We start from the raw sequence: 20,209 nt of genomic DNA, 5'->3' as shown, positions 1-20,209 counted from the left end.
GGGTGACCTCAGAGGTCTGAGCAACAGCTTCAGGCCCCTTAAGTGTCTTAGGTTCCAATAAACCCACCTTTTGTAACCTTAGCCATGGGAGTGGTAGCATCCTCCTACAGTTATTACTTATGAGTTGCTTCAGTGTTTTTACTTTTTCTATCTTCCAATACCTGTGTAGCCAATCCCCTGTAATAAATTTTCTCTGTTTGAAATGTATAGTATGGTTTCCATTTTCCTGACTAGGTCCTCATACATGTAATAAGTATGTCATTTAGTCAGGTGTATTTTTGTCTTTAAGGAATGTTTTAAATTTTTCCATATCTTGGTTTTAAACATTTTAAAATTAGTCCCTGGGCATTTTCTATTTTATTGCTATTGTAGTTTCTTCTATTATAATTTTTATGAGCTGGTTGATGTTTGCATATATGACATGACTGTAAATTATTTTTTCCTACTACTTAATCTCTTTTTGTCATAATTTTTCAGTTCATTGTATACCTGAGAAAGAGAATCATATCTCAAACAGAGGTAGTTTTTACCTCTTCCTTTTCAACTTTTGTACTTCTCATGTATTTCTCTTGCTTAATTCTTTTCTCTGATCCCTCCAATACATCCTTGTCTTGTCCTTGACATGTCCAATGTTTCCCTATTAGATAAGGTGCTAGCTTTGGGGTGAGATAAATTTGTTTTTATCATGTCGACGAGGAGTCCATTGATTCCTGTTTTGTTTTCCCCCTCAAAGTTGGATGTTGAATCTTTTTTTTTTTTTTTTTTTTTTTTGCGGTACGCGGGCCTCTCACTGCTGTGGCCTCTCCTGCTGCGGAGCACAGGCTCCGGACGCGCAGGCTCAGCGGCCATGGCTCACGGGCCCAGCTGCTCCGCGGCATGTGGGATCTTCCCGGACCGGGGCACGAACCCGTGTCTCCTGCATTGGCAGGCGGACTCTCAGCCACTGCGCCACCAGGGAAGCCCGGATGTTGAATCTTATCAAATACCCAGCATCTATGGACAATAATAGTTTTCCTTTTTTTGGTCTATAAATAGAATGGATTATGGTAATTAGTTGATTATACAGTTTTGAATCATCTTCCCATTCTTTGAATAAACCCTATCTGAATCATGGTATTGTGTTCTGTTGGATTCTGTTTGCTAATATTTTATTTAGGATTTTTGCTTCAAGATTTATAAGTGATATTTTGGTTTTTTAAATTAATTTATTTATTTTTGGCTGCTTTGGGTCTTCATTGCTGCACGCGGGCTTTCTCTAGTTGCAGTGAACGGGGACTACTCTTTGTTGTGGTGCGCAGGCTTCTTATTGCGGTGGCTTCTCATTGCGGAGCACATGCTCTAGGCATGCTGGCTTCAGTAGCTGTGGCACACAGGCTTAGTTGCTCCGCAGCATGTGGTATCTTCCCGGACCAGGGATTGAACCCATGTCCCTTGCATTGGCAGGTGGATTCTTAACCACTGCGCCACCAGGAAAGTCCCTATAAGTGATATTTTCTTTTTCTGTTTTTGTTTTTTTTTTTTGAGGAGGATACGATCTTTACTAGGTTTTAGAATCACTATATAGTGATTCTAAAATTATTTTATAAAAATAATTGGGAAGTTTTCAATTTTCTCTTTGCTCTGGAACAGTTCAAATAGCTTGAAGTTATTTATTCCTTAAAAATCTGGTAAAATTTCCATATGAAACCATCTGGGCCTGATTTATTTCAGAGGTAGCTCTATGATGACTTCATTTCTTCTACAGAATGGATTTGTTTAAGCTTTTAAAAATCTCTTTTGGGCTCAGTTTTGATAAATTTTATTTTCAATTTATTGAGGTTTTCTTTATGGCCCAATATATCTGTTTTCATGAAGGGGTTTTGAAAAACAGGTGTATCTTCTGGGAGTACAGAGTTTAATACATAATTGTAAGATCACTTTATTCATTATATATATATTTTTAATCCTTTCATTTTTCTTGATCTGTTCTTTACTTTTAGTGTATTCTTGTATGTTTTTCCTTTTATAACTCTAGTAGTCTTTACTTTATGGAAGTTTATGCCGTATTATTTGTTGCATAGATAATCATAACTATTAAAATTGATCTTAGCCTTATAAAGTGCCCTTCATCTCATTTAGAACTTTTTTCTAGAATTCTACCTTGACTTATATTGTGTCCTCTGATAACTTTTCCTTGCCTTTTATACCTTGGCTCATGCTTTTATATTTAACTTTTGTAAATCACTTTGTTTTAGGTATATATTTTAGGCTATATCATAGAATTGGGTGTTGCTCTGTGATTCAATCTGAAAATATTTTCTTTTTCTTTTTAAGTAAATTAAGCTTATTTGTCTTTACTGATATGTCAGATATATCTGGTCACAGTTACATTGTTTTAAGGTATATTTACAGTCTCTTACCATGTGGCATATTTTCAGTTTTCTTTTTTGATTTGGTACTGCTTCCCTTTAAGAATGTATGTATTTTTGTTTTAGTGGTCTGTTTTTATTCATGTATCTTTTTATACATCCTCCGTCATCTCTTTCTTGTTTTGGTTCCCTCAAAAAGAACCAAACAAGTTCAACAAAAAAATTAGGTTATAATTTCTTCCTCCTCATTTCTCTTCCCTCTACTACCCAAGTATATTTAATCATATTACTGTATTTTCTTGTATCTGAGAGGTGGAGTCTATCATAAGACCATTACACCATTATTTTATGTACCACTTAGGAAAAATGCCACCAGTTAAAATATGGCACATTGTCAAATATAAGGCACATCTTGATTTCAGAGATATTAAAATATGGAAAAATATGTTTTAAAATTAATAAAACAATATCTTTTTAATTTACTACTGTGCTCTTAAATTTGCTAAAGTCTCTTCTTTTTGGCTATTAACTCTAAATGATAATTCTTCAACTTTTTAGCTATTACATATGAAATAACCAGCTTTTTTTACTTTATACCTTCTCTCTTCCTTCTTTTTTCTAAAATTTCTCAGTCATCTCTTGTTTGGCTGAAGATGATCCTCACATAGAATCCTCAGGAATACAGTGGTATTCCCCAAGTTCTTACATGTTCAAAACTTTTAGAGCCTTTATACTTGAAACACAGCTTTGCTGCATATAAAAAAGCCTTGGCTTACATTTTCTTTCCTTGCTATATTGTAGGTGTTGTTCTGTTGATTTATGGTGTTGAATGGTGTTATGCTAACCTAATTCTCTTTTCCTTGTAAGTAAATCCAAATTTTGCTTGGATAAGTCTCATGTTCATTTTAGGTAATTTTCCCCAGGTACATAGTATGTCTTTCAATATACATTGTCTTTTATTTCAGAAATGGTTTATTGAATTATAGTTTTGTTTTTTAAAAGAATCTCAAACTTACAGAAAAGTTATAAGAACAATACAAATAGTTTTTATCCTCTGAAGTATTTGAAGTTGCCAACATGAATGCCTTATTCTCCCTGAATACTTCAGTGTGTATTTCCTGCATACAAGGACATTCTCCTTTATAAGCACAGTATAATCATCAAAATCAGAAAATTAATATTGATAGATTATTACCATCTAAATCCTCAGTCCCCCATTCAAATTTACCAGTGTCCCAATGATGCCCTTTATTGTAAAAAGATCCAGTCCATGATTATGCATTGTATTTACCCATCTTTTAGTCTCAGTCTGGTGTAGTTCCTCAGCTTTACCTTGACTTTCATGACCTTGAAACTTCTGAAGTCTATAGACCAGTATTTCATAGAATGTCCCTCAGTTTCTTATTGCGTGATGGTTCGTTGCATTATGCATCTTCGGCAGAAATTTTACAGAAGGGATCCTGTGTTCTCTTAGTGCCCTATCAGGTGGCATATAATTTCGGCTTGTTCCAGTACTGATTAAGGTTCTGTTTTCCAGACTTTTTCACTGTGATGTTACTCTTTTTCTTTTTGTAATTAGTAAGTATTTCGTGGAGAGGTATGGAAATGTTCTATTCTTCCTCAGACTTTTATTCATGTATATGTTTAGATCAGTGTGGACCCATGGAATCCTATTTTATTCTGTGGGTTTAAATTAATATTCATTAAGTGCTTAAATAAGTGCTTAAAATCCCACACTTGGCCAGCGAGATCCCCACTCAAGCTGACTTTTGTGTCCTTTTAACAGATCTCCATCATTCTATATGGAGTACAGTATGAAGCACCTATACTTTCCAGTCCTGGAATTAACTGTATTTCCAAGGAGCCCTGGTTCCTTTTAGAGGAGAATGGTATTTGGAAACCAAGATCTGGACGCTCGTTGTGTCACTGCTACTAGGATGTCACTCTAGCCTTCTCAGTGGACAGAGTTAGAAGATACATTCGCGCGCACGCACACACACATACAGTTGCAATTCTAATCCAACACTACAAGGTTCATTTTAACCTTCAGCCTTTCCATTTTTGCAATTCCATTGTCTGATAATGAGAAACCTCACTCCATTATACATACTTGTTTGCTTATTCCAATCTCTTGACACTGCTGTCCTCTTTCTCAATATATTGGGGGGTGGGAGGCATCCAGAAGTAGAGCAGTGTTCTATTTTTTCACTTGGGTGGTAGTGGTATGTGGAGGTTTGCTTCATAATTATTTATTAAACACATATGTTTAGTCATTTGTTGAATATATGTTACAGTTTTGAAATATAAGAAAAATCATTTAAGTGATTCATCACATTAATGATTACAAGAGAACAATTATATAATCATCTCAATAGAGTATACTCACTAAACCCTGTGTGCTAATCCCACAGTGAAGGTACAGTGTAGGACGAGGGTATCTGGCTAAGAGCACCAATAAGAGAGAAGGAGCATCTGGAATCCAAACAATTTGTCCTAAATAAGAAAGGATCTAGATTCTGGGAGAAATTTGGAGGTGGCAACTACTGCTCTGAAAAAAAGCAAATCATTCAGTTCTTAAATCAGAATTTTTTCTAATAAAACTATCACTTCTTTATGAGAAAATTAAAATCTTACTTTTTCATCAAAGCCTTCTCTTCTGGCTTGTTCAGCCAAATCACTGCTTTTCCTACTGAGAATATAAAATAAAAATCAGAGGTATATGACAGTAAAAAGGAAAATGACAATATAAAATATAACCAGATCTGTATTAAGGATCTGAATTAATTTCTGTTCTTTCTGATAACACTAATTATTTGGAAAATGTGGTCATTAATAAGTTCTCTATATCATATCTCTAGCTATAAAAACATGTTTCTATTATGTCCCACTGCCAGATTTTGACACTAAAATTATGCAGTAAATGTAAATACATTCTTAAATATTTCGTTAAAAAATTTTTTTACTTTGATAGCTAAAAGCATGCACTTAATGTAGACTAAAATCATTTCCTGCTTTTTTATTTTTTTTTATTTTATTTTTTTTTTTGCAGTATATGGGCCTCTCACTGTTGTGACCTCTCCCGTTGTGCAGCACAGGCTCCGGACACGCAGGCTCAGCGGCCATGGCTCACGGGCCCAGCTGCTCTGCGGCATGTGGGATCTTCCCGGACCGGGGCACGAACTCGTGTCCCCTGCTTTGGCAGGCGGACTCTCAACCACTGCGCCACCAGGGAAGCCCTTCCTGCTTTTTTAGAGGGACTTTACTGTCCTGTCCAGCTTTCTGTTAAACCTTTTTCTGAGTGGCATGGCATGCCTTATATTAATTTTAAATTAGCTTAGAGTTTCATGGCACTCTCAGAAATTATGAGGTGCTACTGGATGTTTTGACAGTTTATTTAGAATCAGCACATTGAATGGTGGTTGTTTTGCAATCAAAACCTTACTCTCACTGTAAGTTTCTAATATAATACAGAGCTTTAAAATGGTAAGTTAAAAATTGAAGAAAATTCATCTTACCTTTTCTTGTCTTCATCTGTTTCAGGTTTCTTTAGTTTGAGTTTTTCGAGAGCACTGTGGTAACTGAGCATAATTTAAAAGTTTAAAAGTTCATAAAAATAATATTCTGTATTGTTAATTTTTGATCAAGGTAAAGGAAACCGGGAATGCTTGACTTTAGGGACTGCTGCCCTAAAGAAATGTAGAGGCAAATACTATGATTATCTTTTTTCACCTTGTCACTACTTATGGTTTCTGCCTGCTGGTGAAAAAGCTGGAGGGCATCACACTTGAACTTGGAAAAAAAATCTTTAAAAAATATTATTAACATTTATTGCATTAATGATATTAACACTTTAATGCTCATAAACAACATCATAATCAGGAGATAAAAGGTGAAAAAACCCACAGTTAAGTTCATTGGGGGACATATTAATAGTTTACTTTTACAGATAAGTTCTTGGACAGAGTTCTTAAGCCCCACTAACCCCACAGCTTATAGGACCTTTTCTGTGTGAAATGCTATGGTTAGAGCTGTGGGTATGCAGAGATGGGCAAGATGGTACACACATGACTCTGCTACAGTTCACAGTGAGGTCGGTATTGAGAGGACAAGGAAGATTGCTCTGACAGGGAGAACAGAATGTCAGTGAAGAGAGCAGAGGGAATATTCCTGGGGAATCAGGGAATGACATGAGCAGAGGTCCAGAGGAAACAATGAGAGCAAGCATGGTAAACAGCACTGTGCTCAAAACAGCTGGGGCATACAGTGCTGTAAATGGAGGCATAGAAGGTAAAAATTGTATAGTTAGTTCAATGATAGTGAATAAAATAAGTTGAGACTGTGAGACTAGAAAAGGCCCTTGAATGTTTGAATAAAGAATTTGGACTTATTTTGACAAGCCCAGAGAAACTTTGAAGAATTTTGAGCAGAGAAGTGATATGATCAAAACTAGGCTGGCACAGGAAGGAGGCTAGAACAGTTAAGAGGATGTTACCATACCGAAGTCCGGGTGAAAAGTACTGAGTACCTAATGTAGTGGTGGCAGTTAGAATTCAAAGTGTCTTTGAGTTCCACAAATGTGAGCAAAAACTACAGAGGTGAACTTTACACACAAGCCTCAGCAACAGACCGTATAAGGGACAAAGAAAAAGTTCAAGGGTTTTGAGCCAGGGGTGACTGAGGAGAGTGTTGCCACTACAGAAAGTGAGGAAGGTAAGGCAAATGGAGTTCTGAGTTCAGATTGTCCATAGGAATTTACCAGCATCTAAACTGAAAACTTTTGGAGGGAAGAGAGTAAGTGCTCTGCATTTAGTGCTCAGTAGCTTTTTGATACATTGAACTCTGAAATAATTTTGGTCACATTTTTGAAGCCAGAGAATATTTCTCCTGGTACTGAAATAATACAAATATAAGTAACCGTGGACCAAAGCAAAAAGCCCCAAATGCCCTCCCTGCACTACCACTTGGGGTTTAGGTGTTATTCAAATTACAAGAGTATAAACTGAACAAGGTTGGTCTTAGAATTCTGATTAGAAGAATTTGACATACCTTTTTAATCATTTTACCAAGTTCAAAATCTGGCCTTCTGCCTATTGAATAGTCAGCTTTCACTTCAGAATAGGTATCATTAATTATTGCCAAGAACATGTTCTGGGGAGAAATATTCAAATAAAGTATTTCAATAAAAATTTAGTTTAAATGTTGTTAATGACTTTGACAAGTGCTGGGATTTGTAAAATTAGATTTAAATTTTAAAAGTAACTAATGTGCTCAATAAGAGATATGGCTATGCAGACTATATATAATATAGTAGAATGGGAAATGTGTGGATATGGGCAAGTATGTTTATGGTAAATGGGAAAAGCAGAATGTAAAATAGTGCATATACATTGGTTAATTATATAAATATATATACAAATTTATTAATGTTACATATCAGAAGAAAACTTAGAATAATATATGTTCATAAGGGTATTTCTTTTTTTTCTTTAAAATTCTATAGAGCTGTTTAAATGCACAATTTTACTAGGGCTCTTACAACTATTAATGTCCAGATAACACAAACAGAACTGTGGAGAGGGTATTCCTACTCCCAGCCCACGTCTCCACCTTTCACTGTGGCTCAGATCTGTCACTGTGAGGACTGTTGCCCACAATCAGGGGATAACTGCTGTGTGTGACAAAAAAAATTTTTTTATGGAGGACAGTAGCAGTGCCTTGAGTAGAAAGGCAAGGTTCCTTGATTAGGAAGGCCAAATAGACTTGTCCTGAGCACATGTGAGAGACCCATCCTGGGGACTCCTAAAAATTACAAGGGTGTGAGCTTTCAGCCATAAGGGCCAAAAGCTGTTGCAATATGGGCAGAGTATGAATGGCCTAATTCATACCTACTGTTATGAAATGTCCCAGGCTGGAGAGACCTGGAACTTTCAAGTTATATGTGTAAAAGATTTAGTACACTCTTGGCACACAATAACCACCTTGATGGTAATTATTATGATCATATTCTCCATTGGACAAATTGAAAACATTTGGACCCCCTGGATTACTAGGAATCTACACCATTCTTAATAATGTAAAGTGTTCTGACAGCTAAGCAGTGATACTATAATTTCAGCTAAATTGGTAATTATATTTTTTATTCTGAAAAATGTAAACAAAAAAGGGGAACATATATGGTCATTCTTACCAGCAGGACAAAGAACACGAAAAAGATAAAAGTGATGAAGTAAATGGGTCCCAAGATACGACTGGCTTGCTGAATACCAGCAAAATTTAAATCTCCAAGAACAATACGAAACTGTGTGAATCTTATGGGAAAAAAGAAAAACATTAGAAAATACTATATCTCTTCATACATACATGACAACAGATGGGGGTTACTAATGTGCCTAGGAAAGTACCTAGCTGCATATGGCATATATTCTTTGGCTTTAGTTTTGTTAGCACAGAGTTCTATAAAATTGGATGTAGAATATTCCCCTAAAGAAAGGCGAGACTTAATAGCTGAACAGATAGTTCAGGAAACGATGGGCTTCAATTTATTCAACAAATGTGAACCCAATGTTCACCTCCAAGATTTGAACCTTGAGATGCCTGCATACCAGCTTGACTTGACATTGGCCTCCTTAGCCATTCCTGTGCCCTTATAAAACTTAGAGTACTTTGACCTTTTCCAATAAATGATTTTCAACTTGTACATAGACCCAAGAGCCCTACAATTTCTAATATCAATGGTATGCTTAATTTTTGCATCTCTTCTGCTGAAATAAGGAAGGCAACAATTTGTCACTTGCTAAGTCTCAAACAAGTGCTGGTAGTGATCCTCAAACATGATCCCGAGGTTTATTTTTATTTTCTCCAATAAGTATAAAAGCTTGGCTTTGAATTGAAATAGCATTGAAAATACTATAAATCTTCATTTTATTAACTTTAAAGATGGAAAAATTAAGAAATTAAGGCTTTGAATGATCATAGTAGTAGCAGAGGTAGAATTAGGATTTCATAATCTGAAGTCTTATTTTGTTTTCTCATCATTAGTTTGCAATGGTATTGCCATACACACCACGGATATGTTATAAATTATATATATGTGATATATATATATGAGTTCTTTATTTTAAGGAGAGACCTGGGAAGGAGTTTTTAATAGTATGTAGACACTTTGCATGATTGGTCAAAGGGCAGAATGTTTCTTGTTCCTTGTTGCTTTTGCCAATCACATGAAGGGAGCATAGGACTATGTACAATGAAGGAAGAAAATGTATTCAAAGAAATCAGCTATTTGGAGTCCTAGGACTCAGAGTTTTCTGGAATTTCATCCTCAGTACCTGAGACCTGACTAAATCATACATACAGTATTTATCCAGCTTCTAATACTGGATTCTAATGCTCTTCTACACAAGATAGAAGGAGAACTGCTGAATTAGGAGACCAAAGTTTCTCAGCAAATCAAAAAAATTTTTTTTCCTCTCTGGCATAGGAGAATATGAGGTTCTGTTTTAGTGTTTTTAACTTAATTTTTTATCCTTAAGTTGTGTTTATATAAGTTAAAGTCAGCATTTCTCCTCTCCAGAAAGTGTCCACATACCTCTGCTCTGTAAATAGTGTGAATAACAAAAACCTAAGCAATTACTGAATGGTTATAATCACATAGGAACTGGAGACTTACAAATGCAATGTAATTGTCACTTTTCTCCTCTTAATTAAGCAAATTAAGCCAATTGGCGCTTAGTTTATCCCTTTCCCCTCCCCCTCCCCAAGCTAAAAGGAACACCATGACTCTTCAGGATACAGGTTATACTGAATGAAAACACTTTTTTAACTTCTTGATACCCCTGTTAACTTTCTACAGTTCTCTCTTGTTGAATTAAAATAGCTTACAGACTGTTTCATAATAATGTACCATTTATGGTTAATCTGACTTCCCAGTCTCTCACTTGCAGGCATGACTGGGTGGTAGGTATTCCTAAGCCTTCTCCAAATATTGCCTCTATTCCACTGTCTGTTGTCTTCTGTAATACAGGTTAAACATATATTAGGCCTTCTCATTCTACCCTTTCTGTCATTTTCTGAACATTTTGCCTCTCTATGCCACTTTTAAATTTTTTCTCACCTATTTTTCATTTTACTCATTCTCTCTTCATCTATGTCTCATTTGCTATCAAACCTGTCAACTGGACTTTTAATCTCAGTTGCTTTAATTTTCAGTTCTAGAATTCTGTTTGATACTTTTTCAAGTATGTCACTTTTTACAGTATCCTGTTCTCTCTCTAAAGATATTTTCTGACTTGTGTTTTATTTCTCTAAATATAGTATTTATTGATTATTCCAATATTTGAAGTCTTTGAGTCTGTTTCTGTTGTCTTTTGTATCTGCTGGTTCTTGCTTACGAATTTTTCCTCCTTATGTACCAAGTTATCTTTGACCATGAGCAGTAAATTATACTTGAAGGGCTTAGGATGAAATATCTTTCTCCAGAGAGGTATTTTTGTGTGTGTGTCTGCAGGTGCATATGGGCATTCCACCCTGGGACCATCTTAATCCAAATTCAAGACATGAGGTTCCCTGGATACCTAGGTGATTAAACCCAGACTTCAAGTCAAGTCACTGAGGGGTTTACTTTTAACTTGAGGCTGTAGCACTTCAGGCTCCCTGCTTTATGTGTGGAGAGGTTATCAGACAATCCTCCTCTCCCCCAACCCCACTCCCCAGCACACACACACAGGCCTTGGGTTTGTCTTCTGTCTCCTCCTTGAGAGGTAACTAGAAACACAATTTCTCAACTGTTTCTTCTGGATCAACAAAAATGCCTTCATGGTGGAGGTTTTGGGGAAGATGGAGTAAGAAACACTAGGAATCTGTCTCACCACCTAGACAGCAATCACAGTGGCACAATCTCTCTGATGAAACTATTTTGGAACTCTGGAGTCTGTTGAAGGCTTACAACTTCCAGGAAAGGATTGGGCAGTTTGGGTCAATTTAAACTTTTAGTTTGGCAGCAGCTACCCATCTCCTACCGCCCAGCCCATGGCAGGTAGCCCTGCATGTATTTCTAGAGCAGCTTGTACACAGCTTGTGGGAGCCAAGGTGGACAAGAAGGACCCTGTTGTCCAAACATCAGGGTCTGTGTTCTGATTGCTGATTGCTGCTTCTGATCACAGAAGCAGGCATCTCCCTGCATTGTTGCAAGCCCCTCCCTCTCTGGCTGAAGCAATGTCCTTGGGATTGAGAGGCCCAATGCCCTTCCCTCCTTCTTCATTTTTCTCTTTTTCCCCTTTGGGAGCCAGATATTAAAGACTAGGACATTCATGGGGCTTCCCTGGTGGTGTAGTGGTTAAGAATCCGCTTGCCAATGCAGGGGACATGGGTTTGTGCCCTGGTCCAGGAAGATCCCACATGCTGTGGAGCAACTAAGCCCGTGCACAACTACTGAGCCTGCACTCTGGAGCCTGTGAGCCACAACTACTGAAGCCTGCATTCCTAGAGCCCGTGCTCCACAACAAGAGAAGCCACCACAGTGAGAAGCCCATGCACCACAAGGAAGAGTAGCCCCCGCTCACCGCAACTAGAGAGAGCCCACAAGCAGCAACAAAGAACCAACACAGCCAAAAAAAAAAAAAAAAAAAAAAAGGACTAAGACATTAAAAAAAAAAAACTGCATATATGGAGGAAATTAGACAGTCACCATGCATGCCCAAGGAATGGCACAGGCTCAGAAAAGGCCTGAGAAGACCTTAAGTTTACACCTCAGGCTGATCCTCAAAGAACTAAAAGAAGACATGGAGTAAGTCAAGAAAACTACATATGAACAAAGTGGAAATATCAATAAAAAGATAGAAAACCTAAAAAGAGACCAAAAAAATTCTAGAGCTGAAAAGTACAATAACTGAAATGAAAATTCATTAGAGAGATTCAAAGGTAGATTTGAATAGGCAGAAGAAAAAAAATCAGTGGACTTGAAGATAGGGCAATTGAAATTATTGAGTCTGAGGAACAGAAAGAAAAAAGTTTAAAGAAAAGTGAACAGAGCCTAAGGGACCTGTGGGATACCATCAAGTGAACCAACATGTGCATAAGCACATGAAAAGATGCTCAAGATTGCTAATCAGTAGGGAAATGCAAATCAAAAACACCATGAGGTATCACCTCACTCACATCCATTAGGATGGCTACTATCAAAAAAAAAAAAAAAAACAAAATAAAAATTTTTGACACGGATGTGGAGAAATTGAAACATGCACCATTAGTGGAAAGGTAAAATGGAATAGCCACTGGAAAACAGTATAGCAGTTCCTCAAAAATTCAAAATACAATTACCATATGATCCAGCAATTCTACTTCTGGGTATGTACCCAAAAGAATTCAAAGTAGGATCTCAAAGAGATATTTGTACACCATGTTCTCACAGCATTATTCATAATAGCTAAAACGTGGAAGCAACCCAAGTGTCATTGACAGATTAATGGGTAAACAAAATGTGGTATATACATACAATGGAATATTATTCAGCTTCAAAAAGGAAATTCTGACATATCCTACAACATTGTTGAATCTTGAAGACATTATGCTAAGTGGAATAAATCAGTCACAAAAGGACAAATACTGTATGATTCCACTAGGTACCTTGAGTAATCAAAATCATAGAGGCAGAAAGTAGAATGATGGTTGCCAGGGGCAGGGGTAGGGAGGAAAATGGAGAGTTCTGTTTAATGAGTATAGAGTTTCAGTTTTGCAAGATAAAAAGATTTCTGGAGATGAATGATGGTGATGATTGAACAAGATGAATGTACTTCACTATACAGTTAGAAATGGTTAAAAAAAGACATGGTTAAGATGGTAAATTTTATGTTATGTTATAACACAATTTAAAATTTTTATGAGTTAAAAAAAAAGGCTTCAGGGCAGAAGTAGCTTTGGATGCTGAGTTTACTTTTCTGGGTTCTTGCTTTCTGATTTCGGCCACTCACTTTTTTGTTAGTTCTTAAATGTTTCCTATATTTCATCCAGCTTTTTAAATTGTGAAGAGGTTGATTTGAATAACCTAGCACATCATTACCAAAAGCAGAAGTCCCCTCATTAATCCATTTCAAAATTTTCTATCTGTTTACTTTGTGCCTTATACTTTCTTTCCTCCCATTATCCAAGGTAACACAAATTTCCAAGGTTCTGTAAATTACTACATTTATATTTAATGTCCAATACTACTTAGCTTTATTATTAACACTTGAATTCAGATCCTAGGAAAGGACCAAGAAGTTGTTGGAACTGCAAACATTATTCACTCTGGATAAGCTAATTAGACTTCTCAAATTATAAGTCATTTGAAGTTGGAAAGGACCTTTGGGAGTGATTTAGTCCAGCCCCTTTATTTACAGATAAAGAAATTAAGGTCTAGAAAAGTTAAATAGCTAGTGGCAGAATTGGAAAGTAGAATTATATCCTCTTGGCTGCTAGTCCACTCTTTCCACTACTGATTTAGTAAAGGGTTATTCAGAAAAATATTATTAAATTTCATGCAATTGGTACTTAGATAATACAGTATTTACATGTGGATAATGAAAAGAGGGCAACCTAAGAAATTTTTCAGACCAGACTTTACCCCAAATTGAGTAAAAGGGCCATGGACAAGTTTGAGGAATTCTTAACTAAAGGGAAAGTTATTGCAGTTTTTCTCAGAGCCATATGTTACCATGCACTACGAATTTCCAAGAGTGATGAAAATGAAGCCATTTCCCCCAGACAGTCTTGGTCTAGGTTGCACAGAACACATTTTGAGAACTGATATTTTATTTTATTTTATTTATTTTATTTTTTTTTAAGATGTTGGGGGTAGGAGTTTATTAATTAATTAATTTATTTTTGCTGTGTTGGGTCTTCATTTCTGTGTGAGGGCTTTCTCTAGTTGTGGCAAGCGGGGGCCACTCTTCATCGCAGTGCGCGGACCTCTCACTCTCGCAGCCTCTCTTGTTGCAGAGCACAGGCTCCAGACGCGCAGGCTCAGTAGTTGTGGCTCACGGGCCTAGATGCTCCGTGGCATGTGGGATCCTCCCAGACCAGGGCTCGAACCCGTGTCCCCTGCATTAGCAGGCAGATTCTCAACCACTGCACCACCAGGGAAGCCCGAGAACTGATATTTAGACTATCATAAATTTTTTACACAGAACTTGTTTTACCTACTCAAAAATGAAAGTAAATTTATTAAAATTATTCACTTTTAAAGACAATGTTTTTCTAGGGATTCTACCTAATCAGTTCTATAAGTTAGTTATCTGCTGATTGTTTTATGTGTATAAAGCTATTTTTAAAATTCAGCTTTGCCAGATCAGCAAAGGATAATCAGGTCAATATCAATAAAAGGATTCTAAAGATAGAGCCCTCTAAAGAAAACACTTAAGATTTCTTTTGCCCAGAGAATAAATACTACAGAGACGTGGAGCCAATTTCTTTTATCTTAGGTAAAATTTTCACTTCTATTGAAAAGTAAAAAAATATTTTTCTAGCTTGACCTGGTAACACTTGAAAAGTGGATAACACCATCCATTTGGATCTTTCAATGCCTAACTGTACTTTGAGTGTGACAGATATTTAGCCATCAGTGAAAATATCAAACCATTTTTTAATTTATTAAAGCTTATGTCACTACTTACAGGCCTTTTCATGATTTTTTTTGTTATAAACTGGATAAAACTGCATAAATTACATTTATGCTAAGAACTTACATGGAATTTTGAAAAGTGGAAAAGTCGTCAACTTGTGATCCAAAAACAAGAAATCCTAACTGAGCATAAGCAAAGAATATTATAAAAAGCATGATGGCAAATCCTACTATGTCTTTGATACAGCGGGACAAGGTTGATGACAGCTGAGACATTGTCTTATTAAAGCTTATGAATTTGAATATCTGAAAAAGAACAAAGTTAATTGAAATAGGAAAATATTAAAGATTATAATGACTTAGAGTAAATTAATTTCAGAAGAAATCTGCTTGAAATTAAAAGATGCTTCATGACAGTCGGGGTGTTTGAGGATTCGCTGGCAATCATTACAAAGCCAAACTACTTTAAAAATTACTGTATAAAAAAATTACTGTATAGTTAAGAATATCCTTTTGTTTTTTCATAACTTTGTAGTTTAAGTTCCCATTTTATTATCTAATATAATAAAATATATCTAATCTGTTATATCTGATAAAATATAAATACCTTTATCCATGCAAAGAAGATGGTTATGGCAATTATATTGTTGTAATAAATGTGCCAGTATGCAAGAAAATAGAAGTCTGAATATTTTTCAGTACTTTTTAACAGTTGTCCAAGCAAGAGAAAAATTTGTATATTACAGTATGAGTTGAAGAAAACGGCCACAAAACACAACTAAATGGGAAAATAAGAAGGGTTAAATTAGAGATTACCTCTAAATCTCCTGCAGCCTATGAATAAACACATGAAAAAGTTCATCAGAAGTTCAACAAAAAGGGAGGGAGAGATAAGACAGGTTTTTACATAAATGAAAGTAAGCCTCAATTTATAGAAGTTTAAGGTAGCATAATTATCATAAAAGTAGCAAAATACAGACTGCCTGGCTATCCTAATCTATATGACTTTTTGTTTCTTTGAGTCATAAAACACAAATGTATAAAATGATTATATAATTCTGACTAGACTGTAAGAGTTTCTGCTCCATATAACTACATGATACCTAAGAGTTTAATATTTTTCACTATGTAACACTCCAAGAAAAATCTTTTTACAGCTCCAAAAAAATAAAGTCCTTTAGAGCTTTTTAACAACTCTTTTAGAAGAGGATTTTAGAACCAGATTATCTTAGGTTTCAGAGTTTTCTAACTGTCATGAAAATTTTCCTTTGATTTCTCTTCCCTAAAATACTCAGTTAAACATTTAATGCTATACACTGTGTTAAGCATTATTGTGGTTACCAGAGAGGTAGATGGCACACTTTCTGACTCTGAGAAACTTTCAATTTGGTTTTGAGAAACAAATATATATATACTGGATTGGCTATAACTAAGGGCCAATAAGAGTAAAAGATCAGGTTGTATAAGCCAGAATATTTGTTCATTGTTCCTAAAACCAAGCTCTTACGATTTGTTCCGCTCTACCCACACCTCTATGTTTATTTTAGTATTTTCCAGTGATAAGAACTGGCAGTCTTGGAGTTTCTTCAAGGATTATTTCCCCAATCCTGGTGGCATCCTCTGTGCCTACAAGCTACGCTCTGGCTGCTCAAACCTTAAACCCCCTTCAATATTCTGCCTAGGCTTGTCTTTTGCCTATTTAAAAATTCAGTGTAAAGAGGAAAGCAGATTTAGGCAACATACAAGAGTACATTTTAAAGAACCTTGCCCCAAAAGAATCATTATTTTCAACATGAGGCCCTGAGAGGAATACATTTTTTTGAGTGGGAGTAGGGAGACCTACTGTGCCCACTAAATCATAATACATATGAAATCACTTATTCCTCTAGGTTTATGCTAGTCCTGCCAAGGACCAAATCAAAGAGAAAAAAGATTTCTCCCTTTTGGAGGCACACCATTAGTATGTACTATGACAGTTTATTTTATTATTGATACTTACAGCTTTTAAAATAAGTCCCGGATGAGGGAGGTACTTTTTACACCTCTCTCATTGGTGGGTTCAGACGTGATTCCCTTCAACCATATCTGTGAATATATACTTACCACCAAAAATAGTAATTCTAGCCAGTTCCAACTACTTTTGAAATAGGCAGATTTAAATTCTTTTATTTTTAGGGCTTCTTGTGTTGTGAAGACAATAAGAAAAATACAAAATGTGATTTCACAGGAAGCAATAAAATAATCATAGTAGCTAACATATCTAAGGAGCTTCACAGAGTAAAACTGCCATGAAGTAAATATTCCTCCAGTTGCAGGGAATTCTGCCACCAATCTGTAAAATGAGGTTTGTGAAAGTCAGTGCATTTCAAGGATTTATATTTCAGTACCTAACGTGATTGAAATTTCTAGTCAGTGATGTTGTGTACTTTATTCAGTTATTTTGTACAAAATATGTTTTCTCAGGGTTATGGGCTCAATTCATTACTATTTTTTTTAACATCTTTACTGGAGTGTAATTGCTTTACAATGTTGTGTTAGTTTCTGCTGTATAACAAAGTGAATCAGTTATACATATACATATGTTCCCATATCTCTTCCCTCTTGCATCTCCCTCGCTCCCACCCTCCCTATCCCACCCCTCTAGGTGGTCACAAAGCACCGGGTTGAACTCCCTGTGCGATGCATCTGTTTCCCATTAGCTATTTTACATTTGGTAGTGTATATATGTCCATGCCACTCTCTCACTTCGTCACAGCTTACCCTTCCCCCTCCCCGTGTCCTCAAGTCCATTCTCTACGTCTGCGTCCTTATTCCTGTCCTGCCCCTAGGTTCTTCAGAACAATTTTTTTTTTTAGATTCCGTATATATGTGATAGCATATGGTATTTGTTTTTCTCTTTCTGACTTACTTCACTCTGTATGACCGACTCTAGGTCCATCTACCTCAATTGAATTGAATAATTCAATTGTGTTTCTTTTTATGGCTGAGTAATATTCCATTGTATATATGTGCCACATCTTTTTTTTTTTTTTTTTTTTTTTTTGCGGTACGCGGGCCTCTCACTGTTGTGGCCTCTCCCTTTGCGGAGCACAGGCTCCGGATGCGCAGACTCAGCGACCATAGCTCACGGGCCCAGCCGCTCTGCGGCATGTGGGATCTTCCCAGACCAGGGCAGGAACCCATGTCCCCTGCATCGGCAGGCAGACTCTCAACCACTGCACCACCAGGGAAGCCCTGTGCCACATCTTCTTTATCCATTCATCTGTCGATGGACACTTAGGTTGCTTCCATATCCTGGCTATTTTAAATAGAGCTGCAATGAACATTGTGGTACATGACTCTTTTTGAATTATGGTTTTCTCAGGGTATATGCCCAAGAGTGGAATTGCTGGGTCATATGGTAGTTCTATTTTTAGTTTTTTAAGGAATGTCCATACTGTTCTCCATAGTGTCTGTATCAATTTACATTCCCATCAACAGTGCAAGAGGGTTCCCCTTTCTCCACACCCTCTCCAGCATTTATTGTTTGTAGATTTTTGATGATGACCATTCTGACTGCTGTGAGGTGATACCTCATTGTAGTTTTGATTTGCATTTCTCTAATGATTAGTGATGTTGAGCATCCTTTCATGTGTTTGTTGGCAATCTGTGTATCTTCTTTGGAGAAATGTCTATTTAGGTCTTCTGCCCATTTTTGGATTGGATTCTTGTTTTTTTGATATCGAGCAGCATGAGCTGCTTGTAAATTTTGGAGATTAATCCTTTCTCAGTTGCTTCATTTGCAAATATTTTCTCCCATTCTGAGGGTGGTCTTTTCATCTTGTTTATGGTTTCCTTTGCTGTGCAAAAGCTTTTAAGTTTCATTAGGTCCCATTTGTTTATTTTTGTTCTTATTTCCATCTGTCTAGGAGGTGGGTCAGAAAGGATCATGCTGTGATTTATGTCATAGAGTGTTCTGCCTATGTTTTCCTTTAAGAGTTTTACAGTGTCTGGTTTTACATTTAGGTCTTTAATCCATTTTGAGTTTATTTTTGTGTATGGTGTTAGAGAGTGTTCTAATTTCATTCTTTTACATGTAGCTGTCCAGTTTTCCCAGCACCACTATTGAAGAGGCTGTCTTTTCTCCATTGTATATTCTTTGCTCCTTTATCAAAAATAAGGTGACCATATGTGCGTGGGTTTATTTCTGGGCTTTCTATCCTGTTCCATTGATCTATTTTTCTGTTTTTGTGCCAGTACCATACTATCTTGATTACTGTAGCTTTGTAGTATAGTCTGAAGTCCAGGAGCCTGATTCCTCCAGCTCTGTTCTTCTTTCTCAAGATTGCTTTGGCTATTCGGGGTCTTTTGTGTTTCCATACAAATTGTGAAATTTTTTGTTCTAGTTCTGTGAAAATGCCATTGGTAATTTGATAGGGATTGCATTGAGTCTGTAGATTGCTTTGGGTAGTATAGTCATTTTCACAGTGTTGATTCTTCCAATCCAAGAACATGGTCTATCTCTCCATCTATTTGTATCATCTTTAATTTCTTTCATCAGTGTCTTATAGTTTTCTGCATACAGGTCTTTTGTCTCCTTAGGTAGGTTTATTCCTAGGTATTTTATTCTTTTTGTTGCAATGGTAAATGAGAGTGTTTCCTTAATTTCACTTTCAGATTCTTCATCATTAGTGTATAGGAATGCAAGAGATTTCTGTGCATTAATTTTGTATCCTGCTACTTTACGAAATTCATTGATTAGCTCTAGTAGTTTACTAGTAGGATCTTTAGGATTCTCTATGTATAATATCATGTCATCTACAAACAGTGACAGCTTTACTTCTTCTTTTCTGTTTTGGATTCTTTTTATTTCTTTTTTTTCTCTGATTGCTATTGCTAAAATTTCCAAAACTATGTTGAATAATAGTGGTGAGAATGGAAAACCTTGTCTTCTTCCTGATCTTAGAGGAAATGGTTTCAGTTTTTCACCATTGAGAACGATGTTGTCTGTGGGTTTGTCATATATGGCCTTTATTATGTTGAGGTAAGTCCCCTCTATGCCTACTTTCTGGAGGGTTTTTATCATAAATGGGTGTTGATTTTGTTGAAAGCTTTTTCTGCATCTATTGAGATGATCATATGGTTTTTCTCCTTCAATTTGTTAATATGGTTTATCACATTGATTGATTTGCATATATTGAAGAATCCTTGCATTCCTGGGATAAACCCCACTTGATCATGGTGTATGATCCTTTAATGTGCTGTTGGATTCTGTTTGCTATTATTT

The 20,209-nt window shown here is 36.2% G+C and overlaps 1 protein-coding gene across 1 annotated transcript in view; it reads right to left on the bottom strand.

The window, feature by feature from the left end:
* Positions 1-20,209, bottom strand: part of PKD2L2 (polycystin 2 like 2, transient receptor potential cation channel) — a 40,274-nt gene that overhangs the window by 6,395 nt on the left and 13,670 nt on the right. Inside the window, exons 6-12 of the mRNA XM_060093407.1 lie at positions 17,047-17,275; positions 15,551-15,721; positions 15,068-15,249; positions 8,536-8,656; positions 7,395-7,496; positions 5,864-5,928; positions 4,983-5,037 (exon numbers count right to left, since the gene is read on the bottom strand). Coding sequence (XP_059949390.1) covers positions 4,983-5,037; positions 5,864-5,928; positions 7,395-7,496; positions 8,536-8,656; positions 15,068-15,249; positions 15,551-15,721; positions 17,047-17,275 — 925 coding nt within the window. The remainder of the gene's footprint in view (positions 1-4,982; positions 5,038-5,863; positions 5,929-7,394; positions 7,497-8,535; positions 8,657-15,067; positions 15,250-15,550; positions 15,722-17,046; positions 17,276-20,209) is intronic.

The sequence above is a fragment of the Mesoplodon densirostris genome, chromosome 3 (assembly GCF_025265405.1).
Source record: "Mesoplodon densirostris isolate mMesDen1 chromosome 3, mMesDen1 primary haplotype, whole genome shotgun sequence".
Lineage (NCBI taxonomy): Eukaryota > Metazoa > Chordata > Mammalia > Artiodactyla > Ziphiidae > Mesoplodon > Mesoplodon densirostris.
Note: the sequence above shows the minus strand (reverse complement) of the source record. Positions and strands in the feature narration are given on the sequence as shown.